The sequence below is a fragment of the Hyla sarda genome, chromosome 4 (genome assembly GCF_029499605.1).
Source record: "Hyla sarda isolate aHylSar1 chromosome 4, aHylSar1.hap1, whole genome shotgun sequence".
In the NCBI taxonomy this organism is placed as follows: Eukaryota; Metazoa; Chordata; class Amphibia; order Anura; family Hylidae; genus Hyla; species Hyla sarda.
In genome coordinates, this window is record NC_079192.1 from 345,468,000 (window position 1) to 345,492,374 (window position 24,375).

General features: G+C 45.7%; 1 protein-coding gene across 1 annotated transcript in view; it reads right to left on the reverse strand.

Annotated features, from left to right (window-relative positions):
- The window catches only part of LOC130267183 (A disintegrin and metalloproteinase with thrombospondin motifs 2-like), a 761,535-nt gene extending 749,632 nt beyond the window's left edge, over window positions 1–11,903 (reverse strand). Inside the window, 1 exon segment of the mRNA XM_056516542.1 lies at window positions 11,220–11,903. Within this exon segment, the coding sequence (XP_056372517.1) occupies window positions 11,220–11,310 (91 nt within the window). The 5' untranslated portion in view covers window positions 11,311–11,903.
- Between the last annotated feature and the right edge of the window lie 12,472 nt (window positions 11,904–24,375).

Genomic DNA, 24,375 nt, shown 5'->3' on the forward strand with positions numbered 1-24,375 from the left:
CTCCTGGCAGAAATAGCTATTTTGGTTTTCCAATTTATATACGGAAGATTGAAAGGAGAAGTTATCATTATGGGAAACTTCATTGTCATTTTAGCCATTTCTTCAACTAGTAGATCATCTAATTCTTTAACTTGGCCTGGTGGTCTATATATCACACCTACACGAGTTACTGTCCGATTACCAGACTGCAACGTAACCCAAACTGACTGTTTGCCTCACTAACTTGTATTAGGTTAGATTTTATGCTATCTTTCACATATAGGGCCACTCCTCCTCCTTTCTTGCCTTCTCTGTCTCTTCTGTATAAAAAAAAAAAAAAAAAAAAAAAGTACCATGTATGGATATGTTCCAGTCATTACTTTCATTAAACCATGTCTCAGTAACAGCCACTAAATCTACATTCTCAGATGCCCTTATTGACCCAAGTTCATTGATTTTATTACCTAAACTGAGGGCATTTGTAGACCGGAACCTGAGCTCGTCATTTCTTAGCCTCTGTGCTACTGATATGTTCTGTTCTGGCATTGTTTTGAGGGCAATTGGACTCCTGGATTTTCATCCCCCTTCCTAGTTTAAATACTCCTAGTCCTCGTAGTGACAGTACACTAATCAGAAAAGAGTATGAGAATATATTATATATATATATACATACACATACACACACACACATACATACACAGTGGTCTCTCAACATAAGATGGTAATCTGTTCAAATGAACCATCGTTTGTTGAGGGATCCGTGCAATGGAAAGAATAGGAAGTTATACTCACCTGTCCACGCCGCGCCAGACCATCACCGGTGCCCTGGATGTCGCCTTCCATCACTGTTGCCGCGTCCCCGGGGTGTCCCCGACGCTCTGGACGTCTCTGCTTCCCCGCGACCCTCGCTCTGTCGCCGCCATCACGTCATTATGCATGCCGCTCCTATTGGAGGACGGGACGGCGTGCGCAGCAACGTGACGAAGGAGAGCGCCGACTATGCAGGGGATCCCGGAGAGGACGGTCCGGAGCCCCAAGGACTGGTAAGAGACCATCACCGAAGCACACGGGGCACCATAAACGGCTATCCGTGGCAGCTGAAGCAGTCTGTGCTGCCGGATAGCAGTTTATGCGATGGCCCCGACATACAAAAGCATCATATGTTGCTGTTGCCTTCAACATGCGATGGCCTCTGAGAGCCAATCGCATGTTGAAATTATCTTTTGTCGGGCCATCGTAGGTCGTGGGGGGGGGGGGGGGGGGGGGGGGGTGTCACTAAATATATATTATATCTCCTCCCAATTCAGCAAAAAGTGATTTTTGTCTTACCGTAAAATCCTTTTCTTGGAGGATCCATTGGGGGACACAGAATTTGGGTATATGCTTTTGTTGCTAGGAGTCTTGACACTATGGAAACAAAAAAAGTCGGCTCCTCCCAGCAGGATATACCTGCCTACAGAGCCTGAGGTAATCAGTTTAGTCACCAAGCAGTAGGAGATGACCGACCGGTAGAGAACCAAGACCAGTCTGAGGCAACCAGAACAAAAAAAAATAACTGAACACATCCTCGGACAGGTAACCAAACACAGGAACACCAAAGAAAGGGCGGGAGCTGTGTCCCCCAATGGATCTTCCGAGAAAAGGATTTTACAGTAAGACAAAAATCACTTTTTCTCTATTGGCTCCATTGGGTTACAGACCTAGGGACGTACCAAAGCAGTCCCTTGAGTGGGTAAGGAATCAGGTTAACGGCTGGACCAGCGCCGCCTGCAACGCCTTACGGCCCAGAGTAGCATCAGCTGATGCAAAATTATGAATCTGGTAGAACCTTGTGAAAGAGCAAAGACTGCCATGTGGCCGCTGTACAGAACTGCAAGGCCGAAGCCACGAAGTGAAAGGCCCAGGATGCCCCGAAAAACGGGCGGAATGAGGCAAAAACCGGAAGGGGGAATCTTCCCCTTGCAGCGGTAAGCAGACTGGATCCACCGAAAAATGGTGGCCATAGAAGCAGGTCATCCTGTAAGACGACCTTCCGGAAAAACAAAAAAAAGGAGTCACACTGCCGAAAGGAAGTGACAGAAGACCGAACAGCCCTCTCCACAACCAGTTTGTGTAGCAAACTCCCTGGGATGAGAAGGGGCCGGACAAAAAGACGGCAGGACGATGTCCTCATTGAGATGAAAAAGTCGAAACCATCTCAAGTAAAAAGGACGGACCTGAACGGAAAACAACTTGTCCTGGTATACAACAAGGAAGGCAGAATGGCAGGAGAATACTGACAGCTCTGACACCCACCTAACAGTGGAAAGCGTAATAAGGAACACCACCTTCCAGAGAAGGAGGCAAAGAGGAACGTCCCTGAGAAGTTCAAAAGGAGCACCTTGCAGGGCACCTAAGACCAAGTGTAAGTCCTAAGGGGGAGAAGGGGACCGAGAAGGAGGGGCAGTGTGTGCCACTCCCTGAATCAGGTCTGGACATGAGAATTGAATGCCAGAGGACCTTGAAAAGGGCCAAAATTTGACCCTAAAGGGAGCTGAGAGCCAACCCTGACTGGAGAAGGAAAAGGGGTCGTGGAAGGAAACCACGACCAGAGAAAAAAGGCTGAGATTCAAACCAATGAAAATAAGACCGCCAGGTATGGTGGTAAATCTTCGCAGGGGAAGGCTTGCGAGCCCTCAGCATGGTGCGAACCACTTGGGAAGAGAAACCGCGGTCTCAACCTGCACGCCGTCAAAAGCAGAGACAGTAAATAGGGGTGGCACAGGGGACCTAAGATAGGAGGTCTGGGCGAGAGGGAAGGCACAGCGGTAAGTAGTTAGGAGCCTGACCACAACGACGTATCACGCCCACAGAAGCCAGTCTGGGCCACGAGAATGGCGGGAACGCCCTCTGCTGTGAGTTTCCTCAGGACTCTGGAATGAGAGGAAGGGGAGGAAACATATGGTAGGGCACAGCCCGACCAGGAGAGAGGAATGCTGCAGTTGTGGCGGGACGAGTAGAGGTCCGCGCATGGAGCGCTCTAGAGGTTGCAGGTCACTACAAACACCTCCGGATGTAGGGACCACTCGCCTTGGACGGCTGAGGACCAGCTGAGACAGACCACCTACCAGTTGAATATGTCCGGAATGAAGATCGCCGAGATGGTCGGAAACTTGAGTTCCGCCCAGAAGGGAATTTCCCGAAGAAACAAGCAAAGATAGAATTGCCCTAGTCCCAGCATGTTGATGGGGAGAAGGGCTTCTGGGGGGGGGGGAACCAAGGCCCCAGACCGGTCGATCCTTGAAAACGCCTCCCCAGTCCAACAGACCGGCAGGAAGGAGTGCCCCTGAAAGGCAGGGGGAAACGAAGCCACCATAGAAGGGACCGACAAACTGTCGAGAGAGAATGATCTTGCAGTCGAGAGACAAAAAGGGGACTTGTCCTACCGGAAGAGAACAACCAGTTGAAGAGGTCAGTGATGAAACTGGGCGAATGGCACGGCCTCCACGGCCGCCAGCAACCAACCCAGGACAGTATGCAAAAGCGAATGGAAACCGGAGCAGGATACCGAAGTTATCTGACTCCTGACAAGAGAGTCAGCCAAATGTCGGGCAGAGTATAAACCAGGCAGAGGCAGCGTCGAACTTCAGCCCCAGGGGAGAGGTTGAACTTGTCACGATTAACCATCCAACCGAAGAGAAAACAAGGGTTGGAGGTTGAGACTAAGACTCCCCAGAGTCTGAGCCCTGGTTGGAGCTCTGATCAGGAGGTCGCCCAAGAAAGGAATCACTGAAACAACTCTTGTCCGTAACAGGGCTATCACAGGTGTCAGGTCCTCGGTAAGGACCCGGAGGGTCAGACCGAAAGGGAGAGCCACAATAGAAAATGACCGTCCGGAACTGCAAAGCGGAAGTACTGCTGATGACCGGGAAATATTGGAATGTGGAGGCAGGCCTCCTTGATGTCCAATGAGGGAAGAAATACTCCCCTTGAACCATGGACTCCAGCACCGAATGGAGAGACTCCATTTCAAATGGGAAGCAGAAGATGCTCGAGAACCAAGATTGGGCAAACAGCAACGCCCGTCTTGGGGACCACAAAGAGGTTGGAATAAAAAAAAAAAAAAAAAAAACTCAAACGTTCCCCTGAAGGAACAGGGACAATTACTCCCTGGATGAAAGGGAACTGGAATGAGTCCCCGTGAAGGCACCTGGCTGGACCTATGTTGGTACCAAAGGTCCGCAGGAACGGAAAGAGGAGGACTTCCGATGGAAAGTGGTTCTGCGAGCCTTATCCAGAGATATAAGGAACTCTTTCCGCCCGTCGCCTCACTTCTTGAAGGCTGTGTCCGCATTCCAGGCTATAAGCCACATGGAGCAAAGGAGGGTTACCAGGTAGCCTGTGGCAAAGGCAGCACAGCGGCTGCGCATGGAAGCAGAACCCAGAAAATCTCCAGCATAGGAGCCTCTGAGAGAGGGGGAGAGAAAACGCTGGACCAATGGCCAGAGGGGGCGTGTCAATTACAAGGACACTTTTGATTGGCTCTGTAAACCCCCTGCACATGCACAGCGCTGATTGGAGGGGATTCGCGCCATCCTGAAAGCCTTCGGCGGCTCAGGGTGGGCGGAGCCAACGTGCATCGGGCCGCCAAATAAATAACAACCCAGATAATGATGGCGCCCGCTCCCGGCCCAGAGCGCACCTTGTGAACGCATGTGCGCCCCAGGGGAACGGGGCAGACGAACGCCGTCGGCAGAACACTGCTGAAAACGAAAGTAAAAACTTCCATGCGGCCGGGCTGAAGGAGCGCCCGCCCACCAAACAGATACGCCGCGGCTGCTGAGGACAGCCGCCACATACATACTGTGCTCCAAACACACACATGCCCGCATTATATAAATGCTACTGCTCAAACCCCAATAAAAACTTTCCCCCATAGAGTAAAAAGGGAGGGAAGAACCCCCTCCTGGCCAGTCCCATAAACCCTTATAGAAAAAAGGGCGTCTCCAGCTGTTGAGAGTCCAGTACCTAAGAAAAAAGGGGGAAATATACTCACCTTAGTCAGAAGAACTTACCTAATGAAGTCTTCCTGATGAAGTCTTCCTGATGAAGCCTTCAGCCAGCTTTTAGTCACCTGCATCATGCCGGGCTAGAAAAGCTAGACGAGCAGGGAAAAGTGGGGGACCCGGACCCATGAGGTACAACCCCAGGCGCTGGCCGTTGGCGAGAGGGGGTTGACCGTACATCCACGATGTCTGTGCACCCTCAATCGCAAATGGGGAAACATTGAACGCTATATGTTCTTGAGTCCCCACCTGAAAACAGGAAAATAAAAGGAAATAAGAAACTAAATGTCCCTATCTGAAAAAATTAAAGAAATGTTAGACCAAGTCTGGGGAGAACCCCAGACTAGTGTCCATCTCCTGCAGACGCTAAGCTTAAACTGATTACCTCAGGCTCTGTAGGCGGGTTTATCATGCTGGGAGCCCCGATGGAGCCGAGAAATATTCTTTCCAGAATACTGGATTATGAGGAGGTCTAAAAACATATGAGAGAAGCAACCAGATTGCTTCTTTCATTTTTAAAGAGTCTGATTGGTTGCCATGAGCAACTGCACTACTCTTCCTCTACAGATTTTTATAAATCTCCCTCGGTGCTTATACTACGGCAAGTAGTAGATAGAAAGGATATGCAAGTGTATATGGCGGCAGTGCTATAAAAAAAAAAAAAAAAAAAAAATTATATAATAAATAAAATAAAAACTTGTGTTGTAATAAAGAAAAACTAAAGTGACTAGAACTACATACTGCAGGTTAAGGGATTTGGCTCACTGTTCCCTGAAGCTGAACAGCATGCGAATCAAGTCATCTCAGTCATGGGAGCATTTCACGTTACATCTTGATATACACACTGTTGACTCGAGTCTGGTGGAAACAGTGAAGAAGACAGACAAGTATCGATGTTGAAGGCTCAGCATCAGCTGTAGAAATAGATACTGCAGGTGAAGTGGTTTACTGCAGCACCTCCATGATCTAAATTTCTTTTTAGTGTGTGATGAAACCAATCCCCAATATGTTGGAACAAAACTGCCAGATTATATAACTGCTAATCTAGCATCTGTAGACCCCTCCCAGTCTAATTTAGAGAGACAGCTTAGCAAGGCTGGTTCCCTCTCCACAAGAGCCCAATAAAAGAAGAATTGGATGCTCCGTAGTCATGACGTAGCAATGAGATGGTATGGAGATGGTAGAATAGTTTTGAAAAGCATCTTTATCCCATGATAGTGGCCCAGTGGCCGGCACTAGTGCAAGTGGTGATGCTGCTCGTACTAGGAGTCAGACCCCCCAGACAAGTTTAACGGAGCCCCCTTCCGGTGAACCTGTCTGGAGACCCCCAGAGACTTATCAGCCACGGGTTCCGGAGTTTGTTGGCGACTCCGGATTGACAATTCTGGATTCACTGAAATTGACAAAACTGTCACTGAAAAAAAAACTGAAATAGTCAATCTAATGGTGGAGCAGACGAATCTGTACGCCAGGCAGTTCATTGCCCACCACCCTGATTCTGTTTTGGCCAGGCCCAATGAATGGTATGCATTTGATTCAGCAGAGATTAGGACATTTTGGGGCCTCTTGCTGCATATGGGCCTGGTCAAAAAACAAAGTGTCAGACAGTACTGGAGCAGGGACATCTACCAGACCCCGCTATACAGTATGGTCATGGCACGGAGGCGGTTTGAGGCCATTCGGAAATGCCTGCATTATGCAGATAATGCAGCATGTCCGCCCCGAGGTGATCCCGCCCATGACCGGCTTTACAAAGTGAGGCCGGTCATCGATCACTTTGGGGCCAAATTTTTAGAGGCCTACGTACCGCTCAGGGACCTCTCGGTTGATGAGTCTCTTATCAGTTTTAAGGGGAGACTCATCTTCCGCCAGTATATTCCCTCGAAGCGGGCGCGGTATGGCGTGAAGCTCTATAAACTTTGTGAGAGTACCTCCGGGTACACTCAAGTTTAGAGTGTATGAGGGACGAGATTCCCGTATTGAACCCCCAGATTGTTCCCCCACTCTGGGTGTTAGCGGGAAAATCGTTTGGGAGCTTGTGCACCCTTTGCTGGATAAGTGTTACCACGTGTACGTGGACAACTTTTATACCAGCATCCCTCTCTTCACATCCCTTGCCGCCAGATCCACGTCCGCTTGTGGGACCGTGCGGAAAAACCAGAGAGGCCTCCCTCTAAATTTTCTGCAGACACCTATTCCCAAGGGTGAGTCCCGTGCCCTTACCCATGAAAACCTGTTGGTCAGGTATAAGGATAAGAGGGATGTCTTTATGCTGACCACTATTCATGGTAGCGGCAGCTCGCCTGTCCCTGTGCGAGGTACCACAACACCGGTCCTCAAGCCCGATTGTATTCTGGACTACAATCGGTATATGGGGGGAGTTTATCTTTCTGATCAAGTCCTCAAGCCATACATGGCCATGCGGAAAACAGGTATGGCACAAAAAAGTTGCGGTCTACTTGGTACAGGTTGCCATGTACAACGCTTTTGTACTGTCCCAGTACGCTGGCAACACAGGGACATTCCTCCAGTTCCAAGAAGAAGTTCTAAAGGTCCTGATCTTTGTCGACCGGGAAAGAGCAGGCCGGACTTCCCAAGGAACTGGAGTTATAGGTGCCAGGATCGTCCCAGGCCAACACTTTCCAGGTGAGGTCCCCCACACTGGAAAGAAGGGACGATCCCAGAAAAAATGCAGAGTGTGTAACAGGAGGGGGATTCGGAAGGACACCACCTATCAATGTGACACTTGCCCCGATCATCCGGGCCTCTGCATTAAAAACTGCTTCAGGGAGTATCACACTTCCATGCAGTACTAAATTTTCCCTTTTCATTTTAATTTTCCATAATTTGACCCCAATGTACAATGTCCAGAGTACATTCCAAATTTTAACACCATAAAACCACTAAATTGCCCAAAAAAAATTTACAAAAAAAAAAAAAAAAATCATGAGACCTCTGGGGGTATTTTTTTCTCTGGGTCATGGGTTACTGAGTCACTATCATCGGGGACTTTTTTTGTTGCCTCAAATGCGCAGCGCTCTCCCTCTCTCTCCACCTGAGCGGGGTGCGTATTTGAGGCAACAGGTTAGGGACGGCCACACACACACGTCACATTCCCAGAATGATGATTTAGAGCATAGGGTTTGGGGCGGGCATATTTTTTTGTTTCGGCTATGCTCTGGGTCATCATTCTGGGAACATAACTTGTTTTATAATTTTATGTTCCACTGTACCCCATTTTAGTTAGTGTACCACAGTTATTTACCCCATGTAATGCCCCTGTAGGGGGGGTCCCACTGTTCTGGCTCCATAGGCCGCAACGCAGAAGCTCTAGGCCCCTTAATGCGACCTGCTCCTCTCAGACCAGTGTGCAAGCTGTTTACGCCCAGACTTGAGGTATGTCCTTACTCCAAAGAAATGTATTTACAAACTTACGGTGACATTTTCTCCTTTTACCACTTGTGAAAATGAAAAATTTGGTGTAACCCCAGCATTTTAGTGTAAAAAAAAAATCAAATTTTTCATTTTCACATCCCACTTCATGAATATTTATCAAACACCTGTGGGGTGTGAAGACTCACTGTACCCCTTGTTATGTTCCTTGAGGGATGTAGTTTCCGAAATAGTATGACATGTGTTTTTTTTTTTTGCTGTCCTGGCACCATAGGGGCTTCCTAAATGCGACATGCCCCCCCCCGAGCAAAATTTGCTCTCAAAAAGCCAGATATGACTCCTGAGCATTGTAGCTCGCCCATAGTGCACTTCAGGTCAACTTATGGGGTACCTCCATACTCAAGAGATGAGGGCTTACAAATTTTGGGGGGTATTTTCTGCTATTAACTCTTGCAAAAATGTGAAATGTGGGGGGGGGGGGGACATTTTAGTGAAAAAAAAAATTTTTTTACATATGCAAAAGTCGTGAAACCCCTGTGGGGTATTAAGGCTCACTTTATTCCTTGTTACTTTCCTCACGGGGTCTAGTTTCCAAAATGGTATGCCATGTGGGTTTTTTTTTGCTGTTCTGGCTCCATAGGGGCTTCCTAAATGCAACATGCCCCCCAAAAACCATTTCAGAAAAACACTCTTCAAAATCCCCTTGTCGCTCCTTCCCTTCTGAGCCGTCTACTGCGCCCGCCGAACAATTTACATAGACATATGAGGTATGTGCTTACTCGAGAGAAATTGGGCTACAAATATAAGTATACATTTTCTCCTTTTACCCCTTGTAAAAATTCAAAAATTGGGTCTACAAGAACATGCAAGTGTAAAAAATTAAGATTGTGAATTTTCTCCTTCACTTTGCTGCTATTCCTGTGAAACACCTAAAGGGTTAATACACTTACTGAATGTCATTTTGAATACTTTGAAGGGTGCAGTTTTTATAATGGGGTCATTTATGGGGTATTTCTAATATGAAAAGCCTTCAAATCCACTTCAAACCTGAACTGGTCCCTGAAAAATAGTGAGTTTGAAAATTGTGAAAAATTGCAAAATTGCTGCTGAACTTTGAAGCCCTCTGGTGTCTTCCAAAAGTAAAAACTTGTTAATTTTATGATTTGACATATTGGAAATGTGAATAAAAAAAATGTTTTATTTGGAATATCCATTTTCCTTACAAGCAGAGAGCTTCAAAGTTAGAAAAAAGCAACATTTTCATATTTTTCATCAAATTTGGGGATTTTTCACCAAGAAAGGATGCAAGTTACCACAAAAATTTACCACCATGTTAAAGTAGAATATGTCACGAAAAAACAATCTCAGAATCTGAATGATAAGTAAAAGAATCCCAGAGTTAATGTTTAAAGTGACAGTGGTCAGATGTTCAAAAAATGCTCTGGTCCTAAGGTGTAAAATGGCCTGGTCCTTAGGGGGTTAAGGGGTTAAATTCATCAGCTACTTATTCAAAATGCATATTTTACTATCGTTTTCTTTCAGCAAAAACAAACAATCTAGATTTTCTCTTCTGAATTCAATTGTTCCCAAATAATATTCAAACATGTATAAAAAACTGGTTTACTGCAGAAAAATAAGGAGAAAAGGTCTGTCATCTATAAGACAATGCTCGAAGAAAGCAACTTCAGTGAATAAGAAGCTGCCGAAGAAAGCAACTTCAGCCTCGTATATGGTAATCAGTGTTGAATATTCGCATTTCGAATTATAAATCGCGAATATCGCATATTTACGAATTCGCGAATATAGCACTATATATTCGCAATTACGAATATTCGCTTTTTTTTTTGTTCACAGTACACATCAGTGATCAATGCATCCCTCTCTGCTCTTCGCATATGCGCATATTCGTGAATATTGAGCCCTCCTTTCTTTAATGGTATAGGGAACTAATGGGCTAGTGCAGTGGTCTCCCACCTGCAGACCTCCAGATGTTGCAAAACTACAACTCCAGCATGCACGGACAGCCAACGGCTGTCCGTGCATGCTGGAGTTGTAGTTTTGTGGAGGTCCGCAGGTTGGAGACCACTGCACTAGCCCATTAGTTCCCTATACCAATAAAGAAGGAAGGGCTCAATATTCGCAAATATGCGCATAACTTTACGCATATGAGAAAAAAAAATTACACAAAATATAATGAATATGAGAATTTCGCAAATCTATTCATCCATATATTCGCAAAATAATATGGCAAATTCGAACATGGCATATGCCACTCATCCCTAATGGTAACCCCACTATTGGTTGTGCACCACAAGATGGTATATGCAGTCCACACTATACCTTGTACAGTCCCATGTACCTGTCATTGGCTGCAGAGTAGTTCTACAGCACTTTGTTAACCCCACCACATGATGGGATACAGCAGAAGATCTGCTCCCCTCCCCTGGCAGCCTGGATAGTATTATGTCAGCCCTCTATAATGTCCCGCTCTCGGGGGGCTCTCATCCAGCCCGTCCCCGCTTCCATCCAACTAGAAGTTACCACACAACTTGTCACAACTCGCAAGGTTAACTAGTGAGTAACCGCGCGGAGCGGAGGCGAGCGGTGCGCAGCGTTACTTTCCATTACCGCATTGTGTCAGCACAAGCAGTGTGTTTCTAATAAAGCCTCGCGCACACACTGCTGTCTCCGAGCTGCGGATTCTCTCAGTCCCCGCAGCCTTTCCCCTCCAAGTTGTGACAGAACAAACTTTCCCCGCAGCCTTCCCGGTGCACGGTCCATGTAGCGGGCTCCGCCACTCACCTCTGTCTCCAGACACGTACAGACTACTGGCCGGTAAAGCCAGCGCCCAGAACAAGGCAGTACAGGTGAGAACCCCAGTGACGGGCTCCATGGCAGCTGGACTGAGCGCAGGAATCCAGCGCTGAGGAGACACAGAGCTCCGGGCTACAGCCGCGTCCTCACTCCAGCAGCACTAAGCTGAATGCAGAGCCGCTCCAGCTGTACACCAGTTCACCGCAAGTTGACTCGTCACGCCGCTCCTGATTGGCTGTGCTGGCCAGGGCTCGATTGGCGGATAGAAGGCGTCTCCCCATTGGCCGCTGTTATTTCCCCTCCAAGTGGATGTGGCAGTGACCTGTGCAGCGCTCGGGTATTGTCATCTGGGTAAAGTTATCAGCTGCCACATGGCGGACACCGGGCACTGCTTCCCAGGGATGCCCATAGTACTGAAGTCCTGTGAACTACCCACTCATTAACCCTTAGAGGACGCAGTCATTTTTCATTTTTGTATTTTCAGTTTTTTTCCTCCTCGTCTTTTAATAGCAATAACTCTTTAAATTCTTCACCTACAGTACTGTATGAGGGCTTATTTTATATTGACCTACCACAAAATCTATTGAATCGATTAAATCGATTAAAAAAACGCAATTTTAAAACTCTTGGGGGGTAATGTTTCTACAACACAATGCGCTATATTGTTAAAATGACACATTGGGGGAGATTTATCAAAACCTGTCCAGAGGAAAAGTTGCCCATAGCAACCAATCAGCTCGCTTCTTTCATTTTTAACAAGGCCTCTGCAAAATGAAAGAAGCAATCTGATTGGTTGCTATGGGCAACTTTTCCTCTGGACAGGTTTTGATAAATCTTCCCTACTATCTTTATTCTGTAGGTCAATACAATTATAATACCTACTTTATATAGGCTTAATTTTACTACTTCATCCCTTTTAGTAAGAATTTGAGTGTGCTTAACCCCTTGGGGACTGAGCCCATTATAACCCTAAAGACGGGAGCATTTTTTGCAAATCTGACCACTATCGCTTTAAGCATTAATAACTTTGGGATGCTTTTACTTATAAATTTGATACCGAGATTGTTTTTTCGTGACATATTCTACTTTATGTTACTTGTAAATTTACGTCGATATTTGCATCATTTCTTGGTGAAAAATTCAAAAATTTCAGGAAAAATTTGAAAATTTAGCATTTTTCTAACTTGGAAGCTCTCTGCTTATAAGGATAAGGGACATGTCAAATAACATATTGTATATGTGAATCAATATATAATTTAACTACGTTTGCATCATAAAGTTGACATGTTTTTACTTTTTGAAGACATCAGAGGGCTTCAAAGTTTAGCAGCAATTTTCCAGTTTTTCCTGAAAATTTCAAAATCAGAATTTTTCAGGGACTAGTTCAGTAAGTAAATATGAGGGTCTTTATGTTGGAAATCCCCTATAATGGACCCCATTATGAAAACTGAACCCCTCAAAGTATTCAAAATGACATTCAAAAAGTTTGTTAACCCTTTAGGTGTTTCACAGGAATAGCAGCAAAATGGAGGAGAAAAATCTAAATCTCTATTTTTTACACAAAAATGTTATTTTTATTATTAAAAATGTATTTAAAAATGCTCCATTTTTTTCCCGTTTTTACAAGGGGTAAAAGGTTCTCTCGAGTAAGGAAATACCTCAAATGTGGATGTTAAGTGCTCTGTGGGTGCAGTAGAGAAGGAGCTGCATTTGGCTTTTGGAGCGCAAATTTTGCTGAAATGGTTTTTGGGGGGCATGTCCCATTTTGGAAGCCCCCATAATGCCAGAACAGTAAAAAAAAAAAAAAAAAAAACACAATGGAGGACATTTACTAATCTAGTCTATTCTGGGTATGCTTATAGAACAGCGTATGTGGTAGTCTCCTGTCTATTGGGCTCCTAATTTATCAAAGGTCTCACAGCCCTTGATAAATTCTGTGCTCAGACTTCAGGGTCTACAGCTTAACCCCTTAAGCACCAATACAAATAAACCTGTACGCCCCTGAAAGACCAGACCTGTTTTTTCAAATCGGAGATGTCTGTCTTTATTAGAGAATAACTCTGGTAACGTTTTGCCAATCACGATAATTCTGACATTGTTTTTTTGTCACAAGTTGTCCTTCATGTACATAGTAAAAGTAAGCCGATATCATTTGTAGTTTTTTTTTACAATGCAAAAAATCATGACATTTTTACAAAAAATTACGATTTTTTGCTATTTTAACACTAATAGGTTGCATATATTTATACATACTGACCAAATAGTTTATGAAACTTATACTTTCAGATGCAAGGTTTGCAGAAATTAAAAGGTAGTAGAACATAGGAACACCCCCCAAATGACCCCATTTTAAAAACTAGACCCCTCAAGGTATTCGCTAGGGGGTACAGTGAGTATTTTAACACCATAGTTTTTTGGCAGGAATTATTACAAAGTCAGTGTTAAAAATTCGAAATTTGCAATTTTTCACTAATGCATCATTTGGGGGGCATATTTTTTGTACATCACTTCTGATATTGAAAGAAATGCACCCTATATTTTATTTAGCTGCTTGTCCCATGTTCGGAAATACCCCCGCTTTGGCTATATATGGTTCCTTGGCCGCGTGGTAGGACTCAGAAGGAGAGGAGCGCCATTTGGCTTTCAGGGCAGAACAGTACCCCCACAAGTGACCCCATTTATATACCGCACCCCTACAAGTTATTGGCTGGACCAGGGACCACTCTGATTGGTCCTTGGTCGGCTGGCAGTATAACGCGTCTGTCTGTGACAGTTAAGGCTCCTGATGGATATATCCGCCATGTTGTGGGAATAAGCACCCGCTCATGGCGAATATATCCATCACTGCTGCGGCTGGGTAGCTCAGTGTGTCCGCTCATGACTGCCGGCGGGAGATCCGCCGCTATGAGTGGACACACAAAGCTACCCAGCCGCAGCAGGGAGCTCATTACCGTGACTGCTGCATAATGTGTAGGATCACATGGTGGACATCCGCAGCATATTACATGCTGGGGATGTCCGCCAATGCGATCCTACACATTATGCATTTTTTTAAATTAGATTCATTTAATAAATGTATTTTTAACATATATATATATATATATTTTTTTTTATTTTTTTTTTATTTACACTTTTATTACATTTTTATTTATTTTTACACTTTTATTTTATTTATTTATTTATTTTTACACTTTTTAATGCTTTGGAATACTTAGTATATTCCAAAGCATTGCAGTTATATGCTGCCTGCCAGTTTTCACTAGCAGGCAGCATATCAGGACGTGCCTCTGGCACGTCCTTTCAGGCAATACCCAGGGCAGACCTGGGGGTCTTTGTAGGACCCCCGGCTGCCCAGGTATGCAGCAGCACCCCGCGATCGCGCTGCGGGGTGCTGCAGAGGAGACAGAGGGAGCCCCCTCCCTCTGTCAGAACTCCTTACAGCGCGCGGTCACTTCTGACCGCGGCTGTAAGGGTTAAACTGCCGGGAGTGAAGTGAACTTCACTCCCGGCAGTGCGGCAGGCCCCGGCCAGCCGCGTATTACACGCAGCACCCCGCGATCACGATGCGGGGTGCTGCAGGAGTGACAGAGGGAGCTCCCTCCCTCTGTCATAACACTTACAGCCCGCGGTCACTTCCGACCGCGGCTGTAAGGGTTAAAACTGCCGGGACCAAAGTTTACTTCGGTCCTGGCAGTGCAGCAGGGTCCCGGCTGTGTGATACAGCCGAGTCCCTGCCGCGATCTCGTGGGTGCACTGGGCAGCACCCACGAGAATAATGGACGAGTATAGATGTCCAGGTGCGGGAACGCCCGCCAACCTGGACGTCTATACTTGGTCGTTATCGGGTTAAACTGCATTTAGACTTGCTCCAACATGGTCTGACATTTCAGCGTACTTTGGGCAGATGCGACTTGTCGCACAAAAGTCGCACTTGATAAATTCAGTACCAATGCATTTTCCAATGCATTTCTGTCTAAAATAGACTTGCATGCATCATGTTCTAAAAATCCTCTACAGCAAAAGTCGCAGAAAAGTCGCACATATTTAGACTGAGACTTTCTGTGAGACAAATTTAGACAGGAAAAAACAGTCTAAATCCTTTGATAAATCTCCCCCATGGCATACTATTTTGAAAACTACACCCTCAAGGAACGTAACAAGGGGTATAGTGAGCCTTAACACCCCGCAGGTGATTGACGAACTTTCGTTAAAGTGGGACGTGAAAATGAAAAATTCGATTTTTAACACTAAAATGCTGGTGTTACCCCAAACTTTTCATTTTCACAAGGAGTAATAGGAGAAAATGTAGCCAAAATTTGTAACCCCAAACCAAAGCTCTTTGGGTGCACTAGAGAAGGAGCGACATTGGGCTTTTGGAGAGCGAATTTTGCTGAAATGGTTTTTGGGGGCATGTCGCATTTAGGAAGCCCCCTTGATGCCAGAACAGTAAAAAAAAAAAACACATGGCATACTATTTTGGAAACTACACCCCTTAAGGAACGTAACGAGGGGTACAGTGAGCAAGGTGTACAGTGCTCTGCGGGCAAACTGCAATGCTCAGAAGAGAAGGAGCGCCATTGGGCTATTGGAGAGAGAATTTGGTTGGAATGGAAGTCAGGGGCCATGTGCGTTTACAAAGCCCCCGTGGTGCCAGAACAGTGGACCCCCCACATGTGACCCCATTTTGTAAACTACACCCATCAGAGAATTTAATAAGGGGTGCCGTGAGTATTTACACCCCACTGGCATTTGACAGATCTTTGGAACAGTAGGCTGTGCAAATGAAAAATTAAATTTTTCATTTTTATGGATGACTGTTCAAAAAATCTGTCAGACACCTGTGGGGTGTAAATGCTCATTGTACCCCTTGTTACATTCCATGAGGGGTGTAGTTTCCAAAATGGGGTCAAATGTGGAGGGGGTCCACTGTTCTGGCATCACGGGGGGCTTTGTAAACACACATAGCCTTCAACTCCAGCCTAATTCTCTCTCAAAAAGCCCAATGGCGCTCCTTCTCTTCTGAGCATTGTAGTTCACCCGCAGAGCACTTTACATCCACATATGGGGTATGTTCTTACTCAGAAGAAATGGGGTTACAAATTTTGGGGGCTTTTTTCCTATTCTCCGTTGTGAAAATGAAAAATGTAGGGAAACACCAGCATTTTAGTGAAAACATTTTTTTTTTAATTTTCACATCCAACTTTAACGAAAATTCGCCAAACACCTGTGGGATGTTAAGGCTCCCTATACCCCTTGTTATGTTCCGTGAGGGGGGTAGTTTCCAAAATGGTGTCACATCTGGGTATTTATTGTTTTGTGTTTATATCAGAACCACTGTAAAATCAGCCACCCCTGTGCAAATCACCAATTTAGGCCTCAAATGTACATAGTGCGTTACAAATTTTGGGGGTCTTTTTTTCCTTTTACAGCTTGTGAAAATTAAAAGGATGGGGCAACACCAGCATGTTAGTGTAAAAATTATTATTTTTTACACTAACATGCTGGTGTAGACCCCCAACTTTACCCTTTTCATAAGGGGTAAAAGGAGAAAAAATCCCCCAGAAATTGTAACACAATTTCTCACGAGTACGGAAATACCCCATATGTGGCTCTAAACTGTTTCCTTGAAATACGACAGGGTTCCGAAGCGAGAGAGCGCCATGCGCATTTGAGGTCTAGATTTGGGATTTGAATCTGCCACAAAAATACCCTACGACATTTCCCAAATGGGGTGTCTCCAGCTGTTGAAAAACTCCCAGCATGCCTGGACAGTCAGTGGTTGTCCGGCTATACTGGGAGTTGTTGTTTTTCAACAGCTGGAGACTCTGTTTTGGAAACAGTGCCTTACAATGCGTTTTATTATTTATTTATGGGGGTTGGGACTGTGTAGGGGTATTTGTATATGTAGTGTTTTACTTTTTATTTTGTGTCGGTGTAGTGTAGTGTTTTTAGGGTACATTCACACAGGCGGGTTTACTGGGAGTTTCTTACTGGGAGTTTGAGCTGCGACATCTCAAACTTGCAGCAGAAAACTAGCTGTAATCCCGCCCGTCTGAATGTACCCTGTACATTCACATGGGGGGGGGACCTTGAGCTGTTGCAAAACTACAACTCTCAGCATGACAGACCATACATGCTGGGAGTTGTAGTTATGCAACAGCTGGAGGCACATTGGTTGCAAAACACTAAGATTGCTCCTACACTGGACAGTTCCTGACATGGACAGAGGTGTCAGCAGAGAGCACTGTGGTCAGACAGAAAGGAAATTCAAAATGAAAAGAACTTCCTCTGTAGTATACATCAGCTGATAAGTCCTGTAAGTATTCAGATTTTTAAATAGAAGTAATTTACAAATCTGTTTAACTTTCTGGCACAAGTGGGTTTTAAAAAAATTGTTTTCCACCAGAGTACCCCTTTAAGTACCAGAGGGCGAGGGCATATCTGTATGCCCTGCATCCTTAATTTGTTAAAATTGTCCACTTCTGACCAATGTAAGACTTTAATTTTTCCTTATATGGGCTGTATGAGGGATCATTTTTTGTGCCACGATCTATCGTTTTTAATCGTACCAGTTTTGTTATTTTGGGACATAGTATTTTAGCTTGTTGATGTAAGCACTGGGACCACTGTATGATTGACACACAGATCCCAGCGGATGCGCGCTCCATCATTTTGACATGCCTGCAGCAAGTTCTATTAGCATGTGCTCGCTCCAGATGCCTGTTCCTTCTTGTTAGGCTGCTGGCAATGCGCTGGTCACTAGAGTCAGAAAGTGAACAAGCTTTCTGCCTCTAGCATCACACATGTACTCTGAGCAGACAGACATCGGGAGTGAGCGCTTGCTCAGAGAACTTGCATTACGAACCCCTGGCCACGCCTGTCTGACTGTGGGTAGCTCCTGTTAAAAGCAATTTTCATGATCATCCAAACTGCTAGAATGCAGCCAAAAGTATGGCTTCATTACTATTGAACCCACCTGTTACACACTATTGTTAGCTTAACCCTTTCAGGATCGAGCCAATTTTCATTTTTGGGGTTTCGTTTTTCCCTCCTTACCACCAAATCTACTGTGAAACAAACAAAAAGTTATTTGTGGGGCAAAATTTGAAAAAAAACAACAACATTTTGAAACTTTAAGGGGCTTCTGTTTCTACCAAGTCCTCTTTTCGGTAAAAATGAATGTTATCTTTATTTTGTAGGTCTGTACAATTAAATTGGTTTTGTTTTGTTTTACTACTTAAAAAAATAAAATAAAATCATAACTTTTTGTACGAAAATTAGTATCACCTTAAGGACTAAGCCCATTTGGGCCTTAAGAACAATTTTATTTTTACGTTTTTTGTTTTTTCCTCCTCGCCTTCTAAAAATCATAACACTTATATTTTCATCCACAGACAAGTATGAGGGCTTGTTTTTCACGACCAGTTGTCCTTTGTAATGACATCACACATTTTACCTTAAAATGTATGGTGCAACCAAAAAAATACTATTCCCTTACGTCCTAACCAGCAGCACAAGTGGGGTGTTCTGCCCCTGTGAAGCTGGCAGGACGGTGGAATTTTTAATTCCGCCCAAGTAATTAAAGACTTAATTAGAACCCCCATATAAGGCCTCCTCCCTTAGGCCACATTGCTTTTTTTCTGTCCTGTGCAGGACAGCAGGACGGTGCAGGCTCTGATTTTTAGCAGAGCCTGCATGGAGTTTTTCCCTTCCCCCTCTTTATGTGGAGAAGGGTTTGTTTCTAGCAGGGTTGCAGCTTGCTGCCCCTTTTTTTCTGTCAGCCTGGGCGGCGTTGTTTGGCGCTGCCCCAGCTGAGTTTTTTCAGACTCTGTATCTATGACCCGGGACTCGGTACGGGTTCGTAGATACAGTTTATTTTCTCTGTTCAGGCGGCGCTGAGCGCCACCCTCTATGGTTCAGGGATCCTCCGATCCCTCTGCTACTCGGGCATTCCGCCCTTACCTTTTCAGGCAGCGCCGCTGTCTCGCTCCGGTCCTCTGCTGTGTGCGGAGCCGTGGACCGGAAGTGCGTCATCTGACGACTTCCGGTCCGGCATCGGAGCCTTCTGGCGCAATGAGCGCTAGTTTTAACTATTATTATACTTAATATATTAGTTACTTGCCCCTTCCAAGGTAAGGAAGGGGCTCAGAGCAAAAATGGTTTATTTCAGATCGTTTTTTAGATTTCGATCTGGTTGGTGCTCTGACTTCCTGGAGGGGCGGGGCTTATTTTAAAATTGCCGCCCTCTCCCCTATTTAAGGCAGTACTGGCCTTCATTTGGCCTCTTGCTGCCTTGCTAGCTTGACTACACTTGTGTGGTTCCTGCTATTCTTGGGTTTTGTAAAAGAGCTTGTCTATTTTTCAATAGGTACTCTTTTTCCATTTGCGCTGCAATGGTAACAGTTCTGGTGTCTTTCTAACCTATTGTTTTAATTCCAGAACTATGTCCACTCCTCCATCGAGTGATACACATGCTGGTAGTCGCAAGTCTGCTTCAAAGAAGCGCCATCTAACTTGCGCTGACTGTGGTACTCCACTGCCTGATTCCTATGAATATAACAGGTGTCCTGGATGTCGTCCACCCGTTAATCCAGCTGAACCTACAGTCCAGGACATGTTCATCTGGATGAAAGAATTCATGGGAAATTCTATCAACGAGATCAAGAATTCCTTTGCCCCTAAGAGGCCTAGGACCGAGTCTGGTCCTCCATCTGTCGTGGAGGATTCCGTTATGTCCGTGGGCGATCAGTCGGAACAGTCAGTTGAGGAAGTGATCTCTCCGCCTCTTTTTCCTGTGGAAAAGACGCAGAGATTGCTTAGATCCATCCGATCAAGGGATCAGGATGTTGATCAAGGGGAAGCCTCTACATCCACCTCTAGAGGACCTCTGGTTTTCAAAGTGGATGATACACTCAGGAAACTGATGAAAGCCGAGTGGAAGCACCCAGACAAGCCTGCTGTTGTTACCCGGAGGTTCAAGCTGATGTTTCCTCTATCAGAAGCTGAGTCGGAATCCTGGATGCCACCGCCAAAAGTGGATATGGCTGTTAACAAGCTGTCCAAGAGGGTTCTAGTTCCTGCAGATGATGGCAGTAACCTCCAGGACCCCCTTGACAGAAAGGTGGACTCCCTTCTAAGACGCAACTATTCGGCGGCCTCAGCATCTGCCTCGGTGGCTGTCGCTTCAAGTGAGGTTGCCGACTTTGTCAAAGAACGCGTACAACGCATTCAGTCTGAGATTGAAAGTAATGTTGCTAGGGAGGATATTCTGGACAGCTTCAAAACGCTACTCCTTGGGGTAGACTTCCTATGCGAATCATCCCAACAGCACCTCAAACTTGCTGCCAAGTCCATGGCGCTCTCATCCGCAAGCAGGCGCCCCCTGTGGTTGCGTCCCTGGGTAGCTGATAATACCTCAAAGTTCAACCTCTGTGGGATGCCCTTTGAGCCTAATTGGCTCTTTGGGTCTGAGTTAGACCGAATCATGGAGGGTTTTGCGGATAAAAAAGGTAAATGCCTACCTGTACAGTCCTTTCGGGGCAAGGGTAGATCCAGGGGGGGGGAAGTTCCAGGGCCCTTCCAGATCCCAGAGACGCCAGTCTACTCAAAAGCGTGGTGGAGGACGCGGCCGCGGTAAAGACCGTAAAGCCGAGCTATGACTCTCCTCTAAGGTCCACCAACATTTCCCCTCTCCCTTCCCCTCGGGAAGTTCAGGTAGAGAAGCTATCTACCAATCCCCCTCCGGTCGGAGGACATTTAAGTTTGTTTCTGTCAACCTGGATGCAAGAAATCCAGGATCCTTGGGTTCTGGATGTCATTCAGTCGGGGTACAAAATAGATTTCATTTCCCCTCCTCTAAGGAAATTTGTTTTAACAAAGTTACTTCCTCAGCCAAAACAGGCTATTCTAGAGGACTCTGTCCTACAGTATGTGGGGAAACATGCACTAGAAGAAGTTCCCCCCGACCAAAGAGGGTCAGGGGTGTATTCCCCAATATTTCTGGTGCCGAAACCATCGGGCGACTGGCGTATGATCATAGATCTTCGCTTTTTGAACCGTTTCATAAGGAAAAGGCGGTTCAGGATGGAAACCATTCGCTCAGTAGTCAGTATCCTGGACCCTCAAGATCTCATGGTTACCATCGACTTGAAGGATGCTTACCTGCATGTTCCTATTTTTCCTGCTCACAGGAAATATTTGAGGGTTGCTGTCACCATAAACGGTATGGTAAAGCATTTCCAGTTCGCTGTTCTGCCTTTCGGCATCACTTCAGCCCCCCACACCTTTACAAAGGTGGTGGCTCCAGTGGTCTCTGCTCTAAGACTAAAAGGTCTAGAGATCATTCCTTATCTAGACGACTGGCTTCTAAAAGCCGCTACTCTAGACGTTCTACAGTCTCATCTTCATCTGGCTCTAGATTTTCTCCAGCGCTTGGGCTGGCTTATAAATTGGGAGAAATCAGAAATCAACCCGTCCACCTCAAGGAAGTTTCTGGGGTTTGTCCTGAACTCCTCTCAGATGACTCTATCCCTCACTCCAGAAAGGAAAGGTCGAGTCATAAGAGCCGCCGAGTTTTTGATGGTCCCTCGCAAGGTTCCCATCAGAACTCTAATGAAGATGTTGGGTCATATGTCAGCGTCTGCAGAGGCAGTCCCCTGGGCCCTATGGCAGCTCCGGCCTCTCCAAGATCAAGTCTTGAAGGTCTGGAATCGCAACCCCAGTGGGTTGGACAAAAAGTGCAACCTGTCGACCGAGGTCCGTGCATCTCTCAGATGGTGGACGAATCTGACAGATGGGAAGTCCTTGATTCAACCTCAGTGGATCACTTTAACCACGGACGCCTCCCTTCTGGGCTGGGGAGCCCATCTGGACGAGAATCCAGTACAGGGTACTTGGAACCCTCAGGAGAGACTTCTCTCCTCCAACATGAGAGAACTGAGAGCAGTTCGTCTAGCTCTTCTCCATTTCGCACCCCTTATTCTAGGGAAAGCGATAAGAGTTCGGTCAGACAACACCACTGTGGTGGCTTACATCAACAGACAGGGTGGCACAAAGTCCCAAGTGCTCCTCAAGGAGACCGGACTAATTCTTTCTTGGGCAGAGCTCAATCTAACCCACCTTTCTGCAGTCCACATCAAGGGGGATCTCAACATAGGGGCAGATCATCTAAGTCGCGGGCTTCCGGTCCAAGGGGAATGGTCCCTGAACGAAGACATCTTCAAGAAGATAACCCTAAGGTGGGGTATGCCAGAGATAGATCTCATGGCAACTCGTCTGAACGCCAAGGTGAACAAGTTTTGCTATCTTTACAAAGAGGACAATCCAGTGGCGATAGACGCTCTGTCCATTCCATGGAGGTTCAGGCTGGCCTACATATTCCCTCCACTTTCCATGATACCAAGGGTATTGATGAAAGTCAGGCAAGACCAGACCTCAGTGATTGCCATCATACCATTCTGGCCCAAGAGGTCCTGGTTCACCCAACTCATGAGGATGAGTCAGGGGTGTTATTGGAGGCTTCCCCACGTGCAGAACCTTGTGTCTCACAACACAGGCTCCTGCCTAGATCTGAGGAGACTCAATCTGACAGCCTGGAGATTGACAGGACCCTACTAAGTAGTGGGCTTCCTGCGGAGGTCTTGAGAACTATTGCACACTCTAGAGCAGAGTCTACAAACAAAGTCTATTCTAGGATAAAGAAGATTTTCCTTCGATGGTGTGCTACGAAAGAGGTAGTAACCTCAGATCCTCCTCTTTCGGCAATTTTACGTTTCCTTCAGGATGGCCTTGACAAGGGTCTTAGCCCATCCACTCTGAGGGTTCAAGTTTCAGCCCTCTCTGCCTTTTTAGGCAGATCTTTATCACAAGAATGCCTGGTTAGAAGATTCCTCAAAGGGGCTGAAAGACTTAAACCTACAGTTCTCAGACCCATTCCCAAATGGGATTTGACCATTGTTCTTAAGGGGTTATGCTCACACCCCTTTGAACCTCTGGAAGAAGTCGACTTTAGGTATTTGTCCCTTAAAGTCACCTTCTTATTGGCCATAACCTCAGCCAAAGGGATTGGCGAGCTTCAGGCCCTTTCGGCTTTCGAGCCTTATACGCTTTTTCTCCAGGATAGAGTCCTGTTGAGATTTTTGCCCACCTTTGTTCCTAAGGTCCCGACGTTCTCCAACATCAATCAAGCTATATCCCTTCCAGTTCTGTGTCCTAATCCATCCTCTCCCGAGGAAGCTGCTGACCATACTCTGGACATTTCAAGAATCCTCAGAATTTACATCTCAAGAACTGGAGAATTTAGAAGATCGGAGCACCTTCTTGTTTCCTTTTCTGGGAAGAACAAAGGTCTTAAAGCCTCTAAACCCTCTCTGAGTAGATGGATTAAAGAGGCAATCCGGGAGGCTTTTGTAGCCCAGGAGTTAGCTCCTCCTGCCTTTGTCACTGCCCATTCCACTAGGGCAGCCTCTACTTCTTTTGCAGAAAGAAAAGCTGTTCCTCTAGAACAAGTCTGCGCTGCTGCCTCCTGGAGCACGCATAATACATTTATTAGTCATTACAGGGTTAATGCCAAACGTTCGGAAGAGTTGGCCTTCGGGCAATCAATCCTAAGTGCCACTCTGCCGTAGTCCCTCCCTATTTGTGTTGTTACTTGCTAAGTCCCCACTTGTGCTGCTGGTTAGGACGTAAGGGAAGCGTTAATTTTTAACGTAAATTTGTTTTCCCTTAGTCCTAACAGCAGCACACAAATTTTCCCGCCCAAATTGTTTTGTTTTACTTGTTATTAAGCAATGTGGCCTAAGGGAGGAGGCCTTATATGGGGGGTCTAATTAAGTCTTTAATTACTTGGGCGGAATTAAAAATTCCACCGTCCTGCCAGCTTCACAGGGGCAGAACACCCCACTTGTGCTGCTGTTAGGACTAAGGGAAAACAAATTTACGTTAAAAATAAACGCTTTGTGTGGGGAAATTGATAAGAAAACCGCAATTTTGCTAATTTTGGAAGGTTTCATTTTCATGCTGTACACTTTACGGTAAAATAGACCTGTTTTCTTTATTCTGTGGGTCAATACGATTAAAATGATAATCATGATTATATACTTTAAAAAAAAATAAAAAATCAAACTTTTTAACCAAATTACTGCAT